The sequence below is a fragment of the Schistocerca americana genome, chromosome 2 (genome assembly GCF_021461395.2).
Source record: "Schistocerca americana isolate TAMUIC-IGC-003095 chromosome 2, iqSchAmer2.1, whole genome shotgun sequence".
NCBI lineage: Eukaryota > Metazoa > Arthropoda > Insecta > Orthoptera > Acrididae > Schistocerca > Schistocerca americana.
In genome coordinates this window covers 693142609-693164227 of record NC_060120.1, presented here as the reverse complement: position 1 = coordinate 693164227, position 21619 = coordinate 693142609, and the positions used below count along the sequence as shown (strand labels likewise).

The 21619-nt window shown below is 40.4% G+C and overlaps 1 protein-coding gene across 1 annotated transcript in view; it reads left to right on the top strand.

Moving 5' to 3' along the window:
* The window catches only part of LOC124595503 (neutral alpha-glucosidase AB), a 120901-nt gene that overhangs the window by 36799 nt on the left and 62483 nt on the right, over nt 1–21619 (top strand). Inside the window, exons 7-8 of the mRNA XM_047134266.1 lie at nt 3707–3956; nt 13232–13371. Coding sequence (XP_046990222.1) covers nt 3707–3956; nt 13232–13371 — 390 coding nt within the window. The remainder of the gene's footprint in view (nt 1–3706; nt 3957–13231; nt 13372–21619) is intronic.

Below are 21619 nucleotides of genomic sequence, written 5' to 3'. Positions count from 1 at the left end.
GCTGAGCAGAATAAATCCGAACGTGTGAATGCTACTCGCTATTATGTGGTTGACTGGGTTTGCAAATGATCAGCGTTGTTATAATTAATAGTGAAATCCATAGACTCAGACTACCAGAGTGGAAATAAATGACTAACAGAAATAACAGTGACAAAGATTACATATTATCTTTTCCATATATCCAAGAAGATGAAATTTTGACAAAAAAATTTTTGATAAGACCGCTACCCTAGTAAGGCTAGCAACCGCTAAAGTTCTTATCTGGGAGTAGCGCGGCAAACGTGTACGAACACGTAATAAAGCCTAATCGGAAAATAAATGCGGGATAACTAAACCGGTGATTGTGGCAGGGCTAGTGAAGTTAACCAAGAGAATAAGTTTTGACACTGGAAGGAATAGGTACAGAATTAGTGATAACAGGATCGCTTGTTAGAACGGGGAAGGAGAAGAAACGGGGACTCATACAAATTATGGAAGAATGTGACAATTCCAAATTTATATAAAAATTTTGTACTACCACTTTTCGATCTTACGCTCAGAAGCTAGAGAGTATGAATGAGATGTGAAACTGTTTCCTAACACAAAACTTTTTGCTTGTATAGTAGGCCTAATAAGCATTTGATATTGGTACTTCGTTAATTATATTCCGTTGTGTTATAAAAACGGCCATTTGTTCCAAAACAGTCTCATTTATTTGGTGTATGTAACAATTGCTGGAATATTAGGTAGGCCTATTTTGTTTTATCTAACAGACAATGACAAAATATACATAATCAGATCGAGAAACCACACCAGTCTTGGGTACTATTTGTATTAACAGCTTTTCTAGTATTAGACAACGACATTTCATTTTGCATGTAGCAAAACGTTGAGGAACTTTTATGAGGTGATCGATCCTTTCCCAGAAAGGAAAGTACGCCATATAAAGCAGTGACAAGATAAGAGAGAAAAAATGCTAGGACTTTAGGATTGAAGAATGTGTGCTGTCTTGCTTGTCTTTACTAGTTTTATGTATATATTTTTAATTTTACGTCGCACAAAACAGCGAGTTATTAGCTAATATGCAATAAAGACTGCAAGTTTTCTGAAGAGTTCTTGTTCTGCTGGTTACAAATAATCCCGTCCAGTATTAATTGTATTTTTCTTTTTATTTTTATTTTATTTTATTTTATTTTATTTTATTTTATTTTTTAAAAGAGGGGTCAAGAAAGTCAACCCGGCCGACTGGAAGCAGGAGAGGCACCACAGGATATTTTAATTTCCTGTGGCCTGAATAAAGTTTGATGGCACCCATTACAAAATATTACACATTTGAATTCCACAGACTGAAATACAGATACATACGATGGAAGAATGCTGTGTGAAGAGGCATGGCACTGCATTTTGGCACACTTTCGACCAAATAACATGTCTTACGTTCCATAACATGTTTTACATTCTCTTGAAGATATATGCTTTATGTATCAGACGCTTCAGAAAGATGTGCGCTACAAAATCCAGATATTTTTGAAAAGTCAATTTTTTACATTTTTGGCGTTCTACCTCAAACGCTCCAGGGAGGGGGAGCACCACTATCTAATATTGCCCCGGTTCGGAATATCGTAGATCCGGACACGATATACAGAGCAGTCTGAGTGGTAGTGGGGAGGTGATAGTCTCCACGTGACCCGTGTTTATGTTAAGTGATTTTGCTGTTTCCTCTTCGTTTATTGCTCTCACGTCAAATGAAAACAAAACTGATTTCTGTGGCTGGGAGCTCTCAAGTGAATTAAAATACATTCACATAATTACGGAAGGCTAAAATATGTTATTAGTTTCAGATTTTATTTTATTTCTACCTTTCTGACAGTCAAGCATTAATCGCTTTGCAGAACAATGAAGTTATTTTTGTCGGTTTGTTAAAGAAATTTGACTTTTATTAATCTTTTCTGCTGAGACAGTGTGTTTAATTCCACACTATTGGCTAGTTTCAACTGTTGCTGCATTTCAAGTGCACGTTTTCATCGTCTAGCACGTATGGCATTATGCTATAATAAAGAACCAAACATGAGGTGATACAGTACTGGTACTCCAAGAAAATTTACATCCGAATGTGGACATAATGAATGGCACTTTAAGCCGATTTATGCATTTTAGTATGGTTCACAAAACTCCCACACTCTTGGAGTATCCTCTAATGTTTCTTTTGTGAGAAAATGTAAGATCTTTTAATGTTTTACACGTACGAATGTACCGGCTTCGTGCGTCATCGTAGCTGTGCAAGTGCGGTGACGCGTGTTATCTGGCGCTCTCTGGCAACTGCTGAAGCGAACCTATTTGTAACAGGTTGCGGAAAAATATTCCAAACGGTTGTTCGAAAAGCATTACTTTCACAGTAAATTTCCTTTTAATCAAGATGAACTCTGTGCTCGAATGTACGATGAACCTCTTAAATCACAGAGCGTTTGTTTGTCTCTTACTCAAAAATCAACTCTTGGAGGATGACCATTTAGAATAATTTCTAGCCCAGAAGACCAAACATTTATGTCATTGTTAAAAATTTCATTGGCACATTTGTGTGATGTATCTTAAAGTGTAACACGCGCAAAAAATATCTCTATATAGTGTGAAAGCTTAGCTTCTCTTGCAGCTTATTAATCTTAGAGACCAATATTATATGTGAAAGCTCTTCTTTTCTTGTAGCAACACTATATATATTAATTTAAGCCATTACCTTTTCTTTTTGTGTGTTTGTGCTATGTAACAGTTATATTGCTACTGGCTGACTACATTACATGTCCTGTGCTCTGAATATCCGCTGCCATCGACTGGCGAGATCGCTTGACATGAGCTACGACTGGCTTACACCCTTGTTTATGTTGCTGCACATCAGGCATCTTCCAAAAAGGTTTTTTTCCCCCTGAGTTTCGTTTTCTAAAGTGCTGGGAAATTCTACGCCGGTTGTGTATAAAACCACAACCGTTGAAAGGATTGATAAGTTTTACAGTTCCGAGGAAAAGTATACTGTTACTTAACACGGAAATAGTGTATTTTGATCCGGGAGAAAATGTATTTTTAACCGGGAAATCAGGGAAAAATCCGGAAATTTTTTTTCCTCGTCCACTTATACACCCTGAAATACTAATCTTTCCTTTGTTCCCAGTAGAATTTGAGGTCTTGCTACCTTATCTTAAAGTACAAATGAGATAACATCACTTGTGAAACCCCAGCCGACACCAAGCTTGCTCATCGTGTGTATACAGTTTGTGTAAAATAAGCCATTTAAAATGGCACAAATTAAAGATACAGGGTTAAGTGTGCTTTAATTATCATATCACTAGATGTGATATGCAACACAGTTAGTGCTAGATGAAAACCTAGAGAATAAGTGACTAGTGTGTCTTATATTAGGTGTTTAACTTTTTACAACCACCTTTTTGTTGTAGTTCCTGCACTACGCGTATTTCCTCCTTGTTAGCATTACTGTCATGCCATTTTCACACTGGATTTTGTATTTGGACACAGCTTCTTTCCTTACTCTATAAACCAGTTAAGTTTCGTCTGTAACTGGTGATTTTTGTGCTGCAGAAGTTTTGGCGTCGTATGTAGTGTTAATAGTACCTTATGCCTTTGAAGCATACTTCACATGTAGATAATTTTTTAGAATATGCCCTATGTGTTAAATGTAATTATATGGAAAGACTGTTTTATTTTGTTTTCTTTTCAGGCCATCAATAACATCAGGAGTTTTCTGGTTAAATGCAGCAGAAACCTGGGTTGATATAGAAGGCACGCATGATCAGAATGTAATGTCATCTATAGTGAACTTTGTCTCTGGGTCTGTGCGTACACCAGAAGTTAATGCACATTTCATGTCAGAGAGTGGAATTATTGATGTATTTTTCATGTTGGGACCGGAACCTAAGAATGTGGTTCAGCAATATGCAAAACTGACAGGGACTACCCCTCTGCCTCCAGTAAGTTAAACATTCTTCTGTGCTTAATCTTGCATGCAACACTGAATTTTGAACAAATTACATATCAATTCAAATATCGTTGCTCTGTTTATAACAACAGATTACATTACAAGTAACAGGTTACACTACACAACAAACATGAATTAACATATTGTTATTGTATTTTTACGTAGATAGTGGTCAGTATTCGCTGTGGTATTAAGACTGTGCTGTAAGTTCCATTTTGGGGGGGGGGGGGGATAAATAAATCACATTTTCCTTTCATAATTGAGCTTACTACATGACAGTTGCAGTGAGGGATAAAAGGGCAATATATATATCACATAGTTCGAAGAATTGCCAGAGGGAGAAATAGTTGTTAATTAATGGAATACCACTTCAATGATTTCCAACAAACGTCACCATCAATCTCTGGTAGTTGCCAAAGCCTTAGCACTCTATTACATATGCCACAATCCAGAGATTCCCTCCCCCATACAACACAATGTAGAATTCAGATAAGTTCGTGTCCCTTCACCTTCTGGTGCTTTATTGGTGTCCACTTCACCTCCCTCAATGCGGGTATTCTTAATGTCCTTGGTCTTGCCATAACTGAATGTCACCTCTGCCGTCCCTGCCCTCAGTCTGTTACTTATTAAAATGTTGGCTCATCTAACTGAAATATCTTTATGGTGGTAAATTAAGAATATACTATTTGATACAAGTAAACTATTGTTTGGTGTGTTTGTTGAAAACCTCAATGTTTGACTCATCATTGTGTGATCTAGTGAAAGACCTTTCCAAATACTGGAAATAAAGATTGGCCTGCAGTGAAAATGAAATATATTGGTGTGCAATATTTCAAGAGATACCTACCTTCATAAACTGGTTCCATGAAATAAGGTGCGAAGAAGTTTATTTGGGTGGAAATTTAGTGTGAGAAGAAGGGGAGAAATTTTTCTGGAGACTGGGATTGAAGATTGAGCACATAAAATGTGGGGCTGGATCGTTTTAAAAAACGTCGTAAATTTAAATGGAGGAAATGGGTCTGTGGAATATTGAAAAAACAGGACTTTGCTAAGGCTAATGTAAGGAAATATTTTCAGTTTGGGACATTGTGGTCTTATACAATTCAGTTCTCTCAGAAATCTGATCTTATCAAGGAGGATGTGTGTGATGGAGACAAAATGAGCAAAGAAAAATTGTCAACTTTGTTGTGTGATGATAATGGATATGATAAGTTTCCATCATCAATACTTAGGAAGTGTAAAATTGGATGCCCTGAAACATTTCAGGATGTTTTACAGTTGAGCTTTATTAACTATGCATGAACAACTGCAGAAATTTTTTGAAGGTTTATTCTTAATATAGGCATCTGATCAAAGACTCCCGACAGTCGTCAGGATGTTCTGAGCAGGGTATGGTGATGAGAATCATCTTATGCTTGAGAGTGCCATGAAAACATCATTCACAGTGCCATATTTGTTGTTCAGAAATGTCTAATCATCTTCCCATAGAGCTGGCAGCTGAGTCTCCTGACCCTGTCGACAGTGGCTGGCACCCATCTGCCTGTTAGCACTGTTGCATAGTGGATGGCTCATGTGACAGCTGTTATGACACGCCCAGACAGTCCCAGCCAATGTCATAGCCCACACTGTATGCTGATTGACAGCAGCTGTGTGAGCTGATTTCTGAAACATTCTCATTGACATCAGAGATGTGCACCCTGGAGACTCTCCCTCCAGCCCAACCTGAAATACTCATTGCTGTGCAGAGTTCGACCCATGACCTCCATTTACGAGACAGAGGCTGGCAACATCAGTGTCAGCCACAAGAATGGGACGAGCGGCAACAGTGGCTTCCCCTCACTGTGGCAGTTGGCAAATAGCTTTTTGGGCCTGCTGGTCAAGCCTCCAGTAGGCCAACAGGTTGATAGTGGTCTGGGCACCCCATTGGTCATGACCCAGAAACTGGCACTGCACCATGTAGTGGCAGTCTCTCCAGAAAAACTTGCCTATTGCTCACATGGTACACATTTCCTGGCACATTGTTCAATGTCTCATTTCCTGGCCCCCTCTAAAATTATTCAGCAATCCATCTTTAGTCGATTTCCGTCAACCATTGCCTCCCAACAGATGGTCATGTACTTGTTTCAAAACTTTTTCCCATAATGCTGCAGGTCCTGCCACTCAGAGTCTGCACTTCGTTCTGTACAGTAAGCTGTCATGCATAACCAACTGTGATCATGACTTGAATATCAGAGAGTGTCAGCCGCTAGGTCATTTTGCCACACAGCAATGCTTTTGCCCAGTCCTTGCAGAAATGCAGTTGCCTACTCAAACAATCTGCATTGGTATATGCCTTTTCCTAGTCTTGTGTAATACGTTGAATCCTGCTTACTCATCAAATGTGGGGTGTCTAAGAAACCTGCTTTCCTGGATCGCTAGACAAACAGTTCAAGCAAATCGTATTAATAAGTTCTCTTACAAAATGAGCAATGACGGTACTTAACTTTGACAGTAACACAGAAGCGCCGCAAGCAAAGGGCGACATGCAAATAAGAAATCTCTTCAGTATGTACAATTCGTAAGTCGCTGCTCTGGAAGTGCCTAATCTTGATGCTGCTATAGAAATGGCCGCAGCCAGTTGGTGCTTATGTCCTTTTCGTATAGAGACCGTTGCCATTGTGTTGTCATCCTGTAGAGGGGTCGGTCAGCGTGCAACTGGCTGACGTCTTCTTCACAGCCCTCTCTGCTCACTCATTTTTGATTGGTGTGCCAGCAGTTAACTTTATGCATTAACACACTGTATAATCAGTTGTAGGGCCCATTTTGTCGGTATACTGGAAGGGCCCTTCAGTCCTAGTAACCATTTTAATGTGGCTTGAACTGTCACTACTTTAAACTTTTGGTCACATAAATAACAGCAAAAGAAAGAAATAAGATAGGTAACTACCAGCATATCCTTCTCAGTTGTGGAATAATTTCACTCTGCTTTGTTCAGCGAGGTGCATGCCACATTGTGTTCTTCATTACCTATATTCTGGCCAAGGACACAACCAACCTCTGTATTGCTTGCATTGGAAGACAGAGTGAATTCTTTTTCAAACTTTGGAACTTGACAGTAACACTTGTTTCAAAGTATCAAACACTGACCTTTGACAGTTCATTAAAATTTTCTCTTTTATGCAGGGTGTTACAAAAGGTACGGCCAAACTTTCGGGAAACATTCCTCACACACAAAGAAAGAAAATATGTTATGTGGACATGTGTCCGGAAATGCTTACTTTCCATGTTAGAGCTCATTTTATTACTTCTCTTCAAATTGCATTAATCATGGAATGGAAACACACAGCAACAGAACGTACCAGCGTGACTTCAAACACTTTGTTACAGGAAATGTTCAAAATATCCTCCGTCAGCGAGGATACAAGCATCCACTCTCCGTCGCATGGAATCCCTGATGCGCTGATGCAGCCCTGGAGAATGGCGTATTGTATTACATCCGTCCACAATACGCGCACAAAGAGTCTCTACATTTGGTACCGGGTTACGCAGACAAGAGCTTTCAAATGCCCCCATAAATGAAAGTCAAGAGGGTTGAGGTCAGGAGAGCATGGAGGCCATGGAATTGGTCTGCCTCTACCAATCCATCGGTCACCGAATCTGTTGTTGAGAAGCGTATGAACACTTTGATTGAAATGTGCAGGAGCTCCATCGTGCATGAACCACATGTTGTGTCGTACTTGTAAAGGCACATGTTGTAGCAGCACAGGTAGAGTATCCCGTACGAAATCATGGCGGTGAATCAAGGAAATACAGTACATACTGACGAAACTAAAATGAGCTCTAACATGGAAATTAAGCGTTTCCGGACACATGTCCACATAACATCTTTTCTTTATTTGTGTGTGAGGAATGTTTCCTGAAAGTTTGGCCGTACCTTTTTGTAACACCCTGTATAAGAAATTCTTCAGAAGTTTGGCAATTTCAGTAGAGTTCTTCACAAATTTATGATGATGATTATAGAGAACTAAGAAAGATTCCAATTGTTTAGCTCCGATTGTTTAGCTGACTCTGGTTATGAGAAGTTTCGAACTGCTGAGATTAAGCGTGGATCTCATCACACCATCCTGACTAATCACATGCCCAAGACAGTTGTACTTCTGTTGCTGCAAAATGACATTTAGGAATACTTAGAATTAGTCGTGTTATCCACAGTCTTTTGAACACTTCCTCCAGCCACCATACATGTTCTTCCATGTCCTTGAAAACACTATGATGTCATCAACATAAACCATACGTTGTTTCGGCTTTGGTCCTCTATGTACCCATCCAGCAACCTTCGAAAAGTTGTGGGTGCGTTCTTGAGTCCAAATGACAGTCAGCAGTACTGAAGATGGCCCCATGGGATGGTAGACGCTGTCTTTGGCTGATCTTCTGGTGCTATCATCAGTTAATGAAACCAGCTCTTGAAATCCATGGTGGAGAAATATTTACAGTGATCCAAATTGTCCAAAGTCTCCATTACATTTGGTAAGGCATATGCATCAGTGATTGTTCATGCATTCAGGTGTTGGCAGTCACAGCAAATTGTGTACTTTTATGATTCCATACCTCAGTTGATAAAAGTGGAATCATTATAGAATCATGTTGTTGTCTTCGTGTCTGTCCATCCAGCTGTTGAGTTAGATGCATCAAGCAGAAATTTGTCAAATGCTAAGGTCTGTGGTTCCTTGGCATTGCGAAAACTTTAAGTTTCTAAATCAGTGTGCCATTTATAACACGTATTTTGATATTTGGAAACCCATTTATCTAGAATCATGAAATTTGGCAAGAAGCAGGTTTTTACAGCATGAATAAAGGAAAAAATCCAAAAATTATTAAATTTTAATTACATCACAAAAGATATGTTTTTCATTAGAGCTTAACGTTGCATTCGTCATCTGTCAAAAGCATAATAGAAAAGTATTACTGCATGCAAATATAAAATGTAAGCTATAGTCATGTTTTAGTAAGTAAATAAGAAATATTAAATCCTCTGTCTCTACGTATATAAACTGAAGTCCCCTGCCCGCTTCTTCTTGTATGTCCAGGCTAGTGTCAGGAACAGTCGTTGAAACTTGGATATGGTTTTTCTTAATAGTAGACAGATTTACAAGGAAGCTTTGCACTTGTAGTCAGAGACCACTCTAGGAGTGGGCAACTTGGACATTTGTCTGGGGTGTCAGAACTGAGGGACACCATTTTGGCTCTAAGTGTGTGAAAAATATTGATGTGTTAAATGCTGAGTAATAGAAAAATTTTATTGCATGCAAACATAAAATGATAAGTTTTAGCCATGCAAGTGTTTTCTGTTGATTATGTATGCTTCCATTATAATGATGTCTCTTGTGGCATGACCCATTGCTGTGGAATTGAGAGCGTCTGTTTGATATTCTCTGCTCCATGCAGTGGCGAGTGTTCTGAGCATGCTCAGACGTCTGTGTGGCTAATGGGGAAGCGAGTAAGCAGCCATGCACCGCTCATGGTATGGAACCCTCAGAACACAAGTTCTACTCGCACTTGCCTAGTGTTTCTTTTGTACTATCTGGTGACTTCTTTGGGACCAAAATGACTGGTGCTCTCCACGGACTATAACTATATTCAGTAATATTGTTTGGTAGCCATTGGTTAATAAATTCTTACATTACCAGTTGCTTACATTTCAGAATTCTGTATGCAACGTTATTCCCTGCTGGTATTGTGTGCAGTATGACTGACACTGCTGGTAATGGAAAACTTGGATTAAATAAATTCATGAACTGCAGTAACAAGGCTTCCATTGCTTTCTTATTGTATTCTCGTAATTGTTTTACTTTTTCATGTAATGCAAATGTGTTGAAGGTTTGCTTGCGGCAGAGGTACTCACTTTACCTATATGTGTCACTTTCCTCTAAAACATCTAACTTGGCAATCAACAAACTCTTTGGCAGATTCATTTTATCCATGTCAAAATTATTGAGTCTGACTGGAACAATAAAATCTCCATTTGCTTCACTGATGTGTGCTATATTTATGCATACAAAACAATGTGGCTTGTCCAATTCTTCATTAATTTCCAATGGCTCTACAACACATAATAAACCCTTTGGTAAGTCCGTGCCCGTGCTAACCCTGATCAACTTCCCTGTACCTTGCGGTACTGTATCGTGTGAATTGGTGTTCAGTGCCTCTGTCTACAGTTTGTTTGATACCACCTTCACCTTGCGACATAATAAAACTTGCGGCTGATGCATAGTGGAAACAATGTCCCATCAAGTTCAATTGTGTGCTGTGATGGGTACATTTTTCTGTGATATTTAACAAGAAAGTCTAGTCCCAGGATCGCACAGTATCCTTCCTCAATATGTGACGACATTTCCACATCCTCCCAAAAATGCTTATTTCCCACATGAAAACTGGGCAGTGTTGTCCCTAATGGCCTCACATAATTATCACCCACCCCCACAGCCTATGCTGTGGAGACATCAGTCTTTTTCTGCCTGAGAGATCCAGACTGATGTCCGATACGTGAGCCACTGTGCCACTAGAAATTTATGTTCCTTACTATTCTCTTTGCCTAGCAAGGAGCATTCTGTCTCTACATACACTTGTGCAGTCTCGTGTTCTACTGGCATTGCTGTCCAATGGATGAGAGACTCCCATTCCCATGTAAGAACCAATTATTCGGACATTGCTTGTCCCATGTTTTCTTCCAGTCATTATGTGCCTTATGTTCCACCTTCCCACATTTTATAACATTTCAGCTGATATTACTTCCTGATGTGGCCCCTAAGCCCACATCTATAACACTACCCCTCAGACAAGAAAACACCACAATCACCCTGCCTCCACGTGGCAATGTTGATTTCCTTTAGTTATGTGTTTATTGCAGACCATTTCCTCCAATCATTTTTGGAAATCAGCAGCAGACTTCACATTGGCAATAAAAGCAGATATGTCCTATGTTGCTTCCCCAAAAATATAAGGTTAGCTGCTACAGGATCAACTGAAGGTGGCTTCACTCAACACAGTTTTGGTCTCCCCTGGATCAGAACATACTTGTCCACCAGTGGTTTCCTATCCCTAACTCTCCTATGCAATGGCTCATTGTCAGGCTCTTGTTCTGTTGTTGTCTCCAAAAATGTGGCTATTTGCTCCTTCAGGGCTTCCACTGTGTCATTCAAGGTCACTGCCTGCATGTCTGCCATTATACAAGAAAAATAAGGAAACAATACACCCAATACACAAATAAGAACAAAACTGCACTTAATCTTTGCACCTTATCTTAGCCCAATGGGACTGTCCCCTGCTGTGTCTTGTGACCATACCTTTTATACATGCTATATGTAACTGATGCAATGCGAGTGGCATCTCATGCTCGGACAAATGACAATACGGACATCTCACTGGCTGCAGGCAAACCACCCTACTATTTCCACGGAACAAAGCCAGATCCATAGGTTCTTGAGGGCTTACAAGTGACACTTTTAACGTACTGTGGAGATCTGTATGACTCAAAATGGCCACTACAAAAGACACAAGAAGAAGGGCAACAAATATCACACTACATGCAGCGAACTGCAATCCGTAGCCGTTGACCTTACAGCAGAGCTGTGCAGACAGTGCTAGCAGCTGCTACTGCTGCTGTAAATGTGTGGGTGTTGCACCAGGCCTAGTTGTCTCAACCGCTGGCATCCACTTGCTGACACCAGATACAGGGTACTGGTCTAAACTCCCACAGTTATCAGGATTGTGCTGAGCAGTGTGAGATGAGAACCTGCTTACTTGAAGAGTGCCGAGAAAACATTCCTTCCAGTGACATATCTATTGCCCAGAAACTCAGAGGCGTCTTCCCAGAGATCTGGTAGCTCAGTTGGACTGATTGTATGTGGACCCTGTCAGCAGTGGAAGGTGGTACTGCTGCTAGTAGACGGCTCGTGTGACAACTGTTACGTCACACCCAGTTGGTGCTCCTGATGTCGTAGCCTGCAAGGCACACACTGGACACAGTGGACAGCAGCTATGCGAGCTGATCTTCGAAGTGCTCTCATTGACATCAAAGACATGCATCCAGGAGACTTGCCCTACACGCTAGCCTGAAATACTTGTTGCCATAAAAAGTTCAACTCGCAACTTCCAGCTATGAGACAGGCAACAGCATCAGTGTTGGTTGCAGTAATTGGGGTGAGCAGCAACAGTGGCTCCACCTTACAATGGCGGATGGTGACAAACAGCTCCTTTGCCTTGCTGGTCAAGCCTCCAGTTGGCCAGCAGGTTGATGGCGATTTCTGTAACTCATCAGTGATGACCCAGGAACTGGTGTATAGCGGCAGAATCTTTTCAGTGAAACTTATGGATTCATAGTTTATCATGGATGATTAGGCACGCAGAGTGTCAACTGACATAGTCACCCCCTCCACAGGACAGCTGCAGCTGAGATCATTGATTAAGAAAGGTGTAGTATTTACGCTGGCACTTCATGTGCACTTCGCTGTAGCAACTAAGTCATGTGTACTAGTTCTGTCATTTGATCAGCTGTTTGAACACAACACTAATGTAGTGTGAGATTGCCCTAACCGCTCCCCACACCCCACAGTTTTCTACAAAGAGCCGTTATGGATTTATGATGTAATAAGAAAGATGTGTTGGAATTAAAGAATTAAACCTTTCATTCTGTAGCATCATTTACAGTATATTTTCTCAGTAATCAAACGTTACTCTCTGTGTAATTGAAATTCACCCCTGTCTGGTTGTGGAAATATTTTTGAAGTGTATATATATAGTGGTGTGATAAATTCTGGCACTACTTCTATACCTTTAGAAAGGTTCAGGCCTAATGCTTTACGAAACAAAATTTCATTCTGGTGTATGAACTAAAACTTTGACAGATTTAGGCACTATCCTCTCTCTCTCTCTCTCTCTCTCTCTCTCTCTCTCTCCCCCCCTCTCTCTCCCCCCCCCCCTCTCCCCCCCCCCCCCCCATCCCCTTCATCTATAATACACTTTATGATCTGAAACTTTATTCTCATTCCTGTAAGCTTCACAGATAGTATCTTACAGTGTAGAAGTAATACCTGGTGAGAAAGTATGTGATGGACAATGGTTTAGTCATAACTTAAGCTTAGTTATAGATTGCACTGACTACAGAAATGTCAATTTTTTTCAGGATTTTGCAAAAGTTTGTATAGAATATAACTGTCATGTTAAAGAGAATGTTGGTGTTGTAGTTCCTTGTATAACAGAAATTTTTGTAAGCTTTTAATTTTTTTTTAGTACTTTGCTATAGGATATCACCAGTCAAGATGGAATTACAACGACCAAGACGATGTAAGAAATGTTGATGCCAAATTTGATGAATACAACCTACCAATGGATGTGATGTGGTTGGATATAGAGCACACTGATAACAAAAAGTAAGTTACTATAAAATTATTATTTGAAATTGAATTTCAATTTTTACATTTTAAGTGAAAGCAAAGTGGCTGGCAAAATACCATATTTGCTCGACTAGATGATGACACTGAATATAGTATGACCCCCACTTTTTTTATGTTTTAAGACTCACTGAGAAAATTGTATTTAATATATTTTGTTCTGATGAATAAGCTTTTTGTTGATATAAAACTTACGCCTAAAAGAGTTAGCATTACAACTATTCTAAATTTGTGCCATTTATTGTCTACATTTTGATAAGGAAATGGCTTCTCTTAATTTTTATCTTTGCTTCATTTTTTGTTTGCAGACAATTCTGTTGTATACTGTTTTTAACCATGACCACCACCACCACCACCACCACCACCACCACCACCGCCACCACTGATATCATTATTTTCATTTTTAAGCGTACTGGTGTTTTTTCGTTCCTGATACTCCTCCCATATCATATCATCTTGTGAACCATCCATAGCATTGGATATGTAGTACTTTTTGTGAATCCCCTCATAATAGATTCACTTCAGATTCTGCCATGGGCAGTAAGGATCCTTTGGCCAAGCGTAGATATTTAGGGTTTCTTTAACTGTCTGCTGTAGTGTAGGCATGGTATCCTTGGATAAGCCACTCACTACAAAGCTGTCACAGGTGAGCCTCGAAAGGTCTGTTCACATCATCATCCATTATTTGAAGTTGTGATGTCATGTTGCCAGGAATTCTTACCAGATCTGTGTTGTTCTTTGCTATCAGATACTTAACTTCCTGGTAGAATTGTCCTCTCAAAGAATCAAGCACCATTCTCCTTCTGCTAAGCAAAGTGTGTAGTATTCTGGTCCAAACAACTTTCAACCAATCTAGCAACAGGTCACTTATCAACATTCCATTTTGTTTGCGTCTTAAAATATCAAAAATATCTGCGAGTAGGTTTCATTTCACTATCAAAGAATGGCTAATGGGGGCATCTTCCTTCACCTTGGTAGTGTACCAACATTACTGTTATCTGGCTTTTTCATTGCCAGAACTTCTTATACAAACTCTTTTAATCCCCTCCACATCAACAGTAATCTTTGACATCACATCAAAATAGACAGACATCTGATCATCGCTTACCATATGACCTAACAAATAGTCATGCTGTTTCCTTCAAATGATTGTATGACACTGTATGCAAGTAGTTTTTGCCATATGCTGTGGGGAACCACTGAGCAAGCATTGTTCGGTGACTTGAAGTAAACCCTGTCCATCCTCAAGCACCAGCCAGTACTTGCTTTGAATTCTGGAACATATGCAGTTGGAAAATGCTTTCTTATTTCTACTGCCTTTATTGGGATAATTTCTCAAGTAATTGGGAAGCCTTCACTGCACTTCCCTTTCATGTACTGAGCAACCTGCTGCTCCATTTCGTGAAACCATTCCTACTTGGCAAGTAGAGGTGGCTTTTTTTTAGTATGTTCATTAAACACCACCTTCAAACATTCACTTCTTTGACACAAATTATCTTCATGCTGCAAAGTTGTATGTGACCTCTGCTTCATAAATCACCATTAACTTAAAAGTAACATAATATTGTCTGCATAAACCAAAGGAACTGTTTTGGACTCAGAGGTCTGTGCTTCTCGACTCAGTCACAGTTGTAGTTGGTATCGATTATCGATTGCTACTATTTACAGTTCTTACAGTGCTGTCAATATAAGCAAGTTGAATGACAACAATGCATGTGTTTCCAGCTCCCTACAGCTGAAATGTCAGAAATTGTACAACTTCAGATTAATACTGTAGCTGACCTTGCACATCAGAAATGCTGTAGAGCAGTGGCAGCTTTAGAACTGTCATTAAAACTAAAGTTTTATTTATCAGTTACTCTGTGTAACATATTTTTGTTAACATTAGTTTGTCTCCTGGGCTAAAGTCTAGATTGAGACCACTGCCAGTTGTGGCAGTGTGTGTCCAATGCTCACACACTGGCGAAGTGTCAGCTGCATGTAGCTAATGGGGCAATAGATTCACCTTTCATATTTTGCATCTATATTGATTTGAGAATGTGACAATATTTTTCAGAATAAATCGTCATATGACCTCACTTACCAAAGCTCCATACTGTCTTACCATTTGGTACAAACTAAAATTTGAAAATTCCAGAATCTTCGCTGTTGCGCCGTTATATTGGGATACCGTTATAAAGGAAGTTTGTAAGATTAGAATAAACCGCAACAATTTTAATAGACCAGGGGTACACATTTAGTAGGAAATATCGAGCAAAAACAAAGGTTCTAAGAAGCTGGGAGTGCCAGTTTTAAACGTGGCGCCGACTAATATAGGCACTTGATATCACTCCATCCCACAGTGGCCCAGAGCTACAGTGAGCTGCCAGACTCAGCTTTCCATGCATATCACTGCAGCCCTCTTTGGAAAGTTCCAGATGCTGCTGTCACATCTATTAGAAAGACACCACCATAGCCCTGGCAAGTGCTACTACTTGTATATAGGCATATGTTGGCAAAAAATGTTGTGTGACATTTTGTGGTGAGTTGTTATATTCCTGCCTATCTGAAGATTATTTGCAGAAAAATAATTTGGTGATTCCTTTACACATACTTTTTACATAATGATCGTGATGGTAAAATTAGATATTCAAGTCTATAAAGATATACGTATGGTTGTATGTATATATTTATCAGGGTGTATACGACCCGGGAAATCCGGGAAAATCCCGGGAATTTTTTCATCCTGGAGAAAACCAGGAAAAACCCGGGAATTTTTCGGAATTCCGGGAATTTTTCATTGTTTTAGCTTTCAGTTAAATTTTTGTAATTTTTGACTGCAGAATTGATTCTCTAGCAAAGAATGTTATTGTATCCTGCTACTGGAGAACGATACTGCAGTAAGAAAATATAAACGACAGGGAAAAAATAAAACTTTAGTGGCAAAGGAAATGTGCAATTTACAACAACAAAACACCGTGCATACACAAACGTCTGCAAATAGCAAAAATATGTCAAAGGCCATAGGGCACAGACTATAATTCTTCGTAACAATAAACTGCTTGCTATGAGCATGACGTCACAACTGTTCACATTAGGTTCATTTGACCCTAGTGCCAGCGGTCTGTTGCACATGTGCATTTGACTCGCGTATAAGCAGTACCTTCTCCCGCTACTTGAAGTTTGGCTGTTAGCTGTATCGGTAGTAGCAGCAAGCAGCCAGATGCAAACGAGAAAAATTTTTCTCGCGCGCCCTAGCTGCCAGATTCGCGCTTGCACAGAGTTGTCTGAGTTGTAGTGGGGAGGGGGTTAGTCTCCACGTGACCCGTGTTTACGTTAAGTGATTTCGCTGCTTCTCTTCGTGTACAACTCCCACGGCAAATGAAAACAAAATGGGATTTCTGTGGCCGGGAGCTATCAAGTGAATTAAAATACATTCACATAATTACGGAGGGCAAAAATATATTATTAATTTCAGTTTTCTGATTTTATTTTATTCCCAAGTTTGTAGCAGTCAAGCATTAATCGCCTTGCAGAACAGTGAAGTTAATTTTGCAAGTTTGCTAAAGAAATTTGGCTTTATTAATCTTTCCGCTGAGGCAATCATTTTATTTGAAACGAAGTGTTTCATTCTACAGTATTGCCTAGTTCCAACTGTTTGCTGAATTTCAAGTGCATGTTATCATCATCTGCCATATATGGCATTATGCCATAATAAAGAACCAAAAATGAGATCTCAGAGTACTGGTACTCCAAGAAAATTTACATCCCAAAAACCACACTGAAAAGCTTAATATCAGATGCGACCTACTTCATTGTCAATCTGGAAAAAGCCAATTTGCACTGAAGCCGAATTATGCATTTTAGTATGGTTTACAAAATTCCGATGCTCTTTGGAGTACCCTCCGACGCCCTGTTTCTTTTATGGTGTGATGCAAGCTCTGTTAGTGCTTTATACACATGAACATGCGAGCTTCCTACACCACTACAGTTGCACACGCACAATAATGCCTACTTTTCTGGCGCTCTCTGGCAACTGGTAAATCGAACCTATTTCTAACAGTCTCCGGATAGTATTGCGCACGGTGGTTAGAAAAGCGTTACTTTCAAAGTAAATTTCTTTTTACGCAAGATGAATTATGTTCCGTGTGAGAAAGTGGATGGATATCTAAATCACAAAGCGTTCAAAACTGAACAGTTTGAGGACCAGCACTTACAAGAATTTCGAGCTGAGACATTTATGTCAGAATTTTAAATTTACTTGCACATTTGTGTGATGTATCTTAAAGTATAACACTCACAAAAAAAATCAGTATTACATGTGAAAGCTTAGCTTCTGTTGTAGCGTGTTAATCTTAGAGACCAAAATTATATGTGAAAGCTTAGCTTTTCATGTAGATATACGGTACTGTGTACATTAATGTAAACCGTTAACTTTTCCTCTTGCGTGTTCGCGCTATGTAACCAGTGATCTTGCTATTGGCTGACTATAACACGTGTCCTATGCTCTGAATAGCTGTTGTCATCGGCTGACGAGATCTCGTGGCTTTGAGGTATGACTCGCTTACAAAAGGACATCGCAACCTCGGTTTCAACACTCTGGAAACTAACGCGCTGTGTTTGGTGCAATTCGAATTTATAATTCCGTAATACGAAAATATGCAGCGTATATGTTCCTGCAAATCAAAGGTCTTTCCAAAACTTCTCTCCTTTTTTTTTTATTAAGTCTCTCCAAAACTTCTCTGTCCCGTCTTTTCTTTTTTTTTTCCGGGAAGCTCTGCGCGATTGTATAAAACGTTAACCATTCAAAGGATTGATAAGTTTTACAGTTCCGAGGGAAAATCTACGGAAAACCTACTGTCACTTAGCACAGAAAAAGCGTATTTTCGCCGTGGAAAAAGCATATTTTTTAAACGGGATATCCGGGAGAAATCCGGAAATAGTCCGGGAATTTTTTTTCCTTGTCCCCGTATACACCCTGTTTATGTATGTTTTTATGTAATGTATGTATGCTCCCAAAATTTTAAGAGTAATCCTATGTCCGACTCTGTCTTCCTTGTAATGTCTCCCACTGCAGTTTGCTGACCATTCCTCTGATAGTGTCATAGCAGGTAGACAGATCTGACTCTCTTCTCAGACTCTTCAGTGTTTGTATTGATCCAACTTAATAGTAATGGTGACCATAATGTTATTTGGCTTACAGCGGATACAATAATTTTGATATGACACTGTTTTGGCAGTTGGTGTGTCAATGTCTGCTTATTTCTTCATGTATTATCTTAATCCAAACTTTTCCATTGGAGAAAAATCTGAAGTGGTCCCTGGAAATTAATTGGAGAAATTTCCACCAACGTTCAGCCTGTTAACTTGTTTAGAATTCCTGACTAATAAAGGCTCTAGGTGATGAAGGTGCCAATGTGCACACACTGTGCAATTTCTCCCTTCAGTCTCACAACAGGTGGTATAATACTATATGCCAACAGAACAAATAGTCCTGTTCCAGAGAAAACAATGTGTAACAATATTATACAGAGAATTGTGCATATAGTATACACATCATAAACATGCCTGCTTCCCACAACTGTCGTTCAATGTTACTTTTCTGTCATCTCGGTCACTGTAGAGCTGTACCGTGGGAAGCAAGGAGAGGATGTTGTTTGGTGGCCGGTATCCTCTTCTATAACACAAACTGCACGCATATATTAACTGGGTTCCTTACTCATAAGGATAGAAAATTACTTACCTCAACATAGTCCAAGTGTTGTAGTACAAGCTCTTCGTAATAGACCACATTAGCCTCACTGCTGGTGAAGTTCAAGTCTGCTCTGAACACTACTCTGGTCACTACATGTTGCCTGCGACTGGCTGTGACTGCAAGTGACTGGGCTGCAACTGATGTCTCGGTGACTCACTGGATGACAGACTGGGCCCTCTGGTCCACTTCTAAAATATTGGTGGCCGAGAGGGCATTGGTGGCGCATTTCGTGCGAGTCTGTCTTTGGCCTCTATCAATCTTCTCGCAACCTCTTTGTCGCCTGGTGTTCTGGTGCCATCTTACACCAGCACATTCCTCCTGCTCCCCTCCAACACCTTCCCTCCCCGAAATGTCGCATCATTGTCATGCATTGAGGCTGTGAACAACGGGGAGGGAGGCAGGACGCTGGACATAGAGATGAACCAGTACCCGTAGCCTTTGAGGATGGAATACTTCCAACTGTACCCCACCATCTGGCTTGCGAAGCAGTAGGAAAATCCTCCTGAAAACTGCTTCCAGGGCACACGTCCAGGCCTGAGGGCGTCTCTTGGGGCAATGACGGCGACAGCGTTGGTGAGTTCAGGTCCATGGAGTCAGCGAGTGGGGACGCAGGGGCTATGGTGCATCATCCATCCGCTCTTCCTGTGGTGCCCTGGTGGCACCAGCAGGCGGATGTGAAGGCCACGCAGTCCTGTGAAACTGTGGATCAGGGGGAAGAAAAGATGCAGAATCATGGGGCAAATGACATGCGCGGAGTTGGTTCTGGTGGTGGGGCCCTGCAAACCATTGGTATCTGCAATCAAATACATATAAGAACCAATGCATTCCTGGATTACGCCTCTTTCCCAGTACCCACAGTTGCCATAAATCCTGAAGAGAATGATATCCCGCGGCGTAAAGTTATACTTGCGGACCATTGGCAGTGCCGGATGCTGTGGTGGGTGTAGCACCCCATCCAATGGCGGCAGCCTTGCAGAAGTTGCACCAGTGATTATCCGTCTCAAGGGTGGGAGCAATAGCTGGCGAGAAAGAGCTACAGTGCCTTTCCCCGTGTGTGGGTGGAGCAAAGCTTGGCCATCTGTTGCTTGAAAGTGCATACGAAGCATTGTGCTTCTCCATTGGACTGTGGGTGAAACGGAACACTTGTTTGATGACAAATGCCATTTCATTCACAAAACTGTTCAGAATCATGTGAAGTGAACTGTTGTCCTTTGTCCGACACAAGTACTTCTGGCAAACCTTCTATGCAAAATATCGATGACAACACTTGAATGGGGCTACATGATGTAGAGTTTATAGGCACCACCAATGGGAACTTGCTAAAAGAGTCTACCATTATGAGCCAATGAGTGTTTCAGAATGGCCCTGCAAAGTCTGTGTGCACTCCTTGTTATGGCGATTGAGTCTTAGGTCAAGCTGAGAATGTCTGTGGCGGAGTGGATTGGTTTTCCCCACATGCACGACATCATTTGTTCAATGTGGGCGTCTATGCACTCCCAAGTACAGTGCCATCACACTAACTGTTTAGTGCAAACAATTCCCCAATGTTCTGGTGGAGCAGTCACAACCCATCCTTTTGTAATACTTTGGGAATAAGCACAAGCGATTGTCCACTGTCATTTTCAGTCACACATTGTTGAACTGAAGGGTTATGCCAACGTGCAATATATCAGCAAACAACTGAGTTCTGGATACTGTTCAATGAGCAAGGCGAAGACGTTCAAATGTAATGCAACAAAATCTTGAGATCTAGTTCTGCTTCTGTGACCTGTGCAGTTTTTCCATAGTGCAAGGGAAAAGTTTCCAGCAATTCTGAGTCCTGCACATTGATTTGGCAACAAGATGCAGCAGATTCATTACAATCAGAGTGTGGGCCAATTGGAAGGTGAAATAGGGCACCTGCATTGCCATGCTTTGCCATAGGTCTGTACACAATTTCATACTGATACTGTGAAAGCAACAAAAGTCCATCATTGCAATTTTTAAGCAGTGCGTGTAGGAACCAGCTTTGATGGATGAAACAAGGACTGCAAAGGCTTGTGATCTGCCCCTAAATAGAACTTGCAACCATACAAATTTGTCGCACCATACACAATAGTGAGAGCCACATTTTCTATTTGAGAATTATTGCACTGAGTTTGAGTTAACAACTTTGAGGCAAAAGCAATAGGTTTGTCTTGTGCACCTATTCTGTGCAAAAGCACAGCGCTGATTCCGTAGGAAGAAGCATCGACTTGCAAAACTACTGGCTAGGCAGGGTCAAAATGTACTAAACATCTGTCAATGAGCAAGGCATTTTTGAATTTCTGAAATGTCTTGACAGTCTTTAGTCCACACAAAAGGTGCATATTTCCAATGCAAATGATGCAATGAAGCCACAATCTGAGCAGCATTCGGTATGAACCGATTGTAGTATGTCATGTGGGCTAGTACTGACTGCAGTTCAGATACATTGTGAGGAACAGGCAGGTCAGGGATTGCAAGCAAATGAGA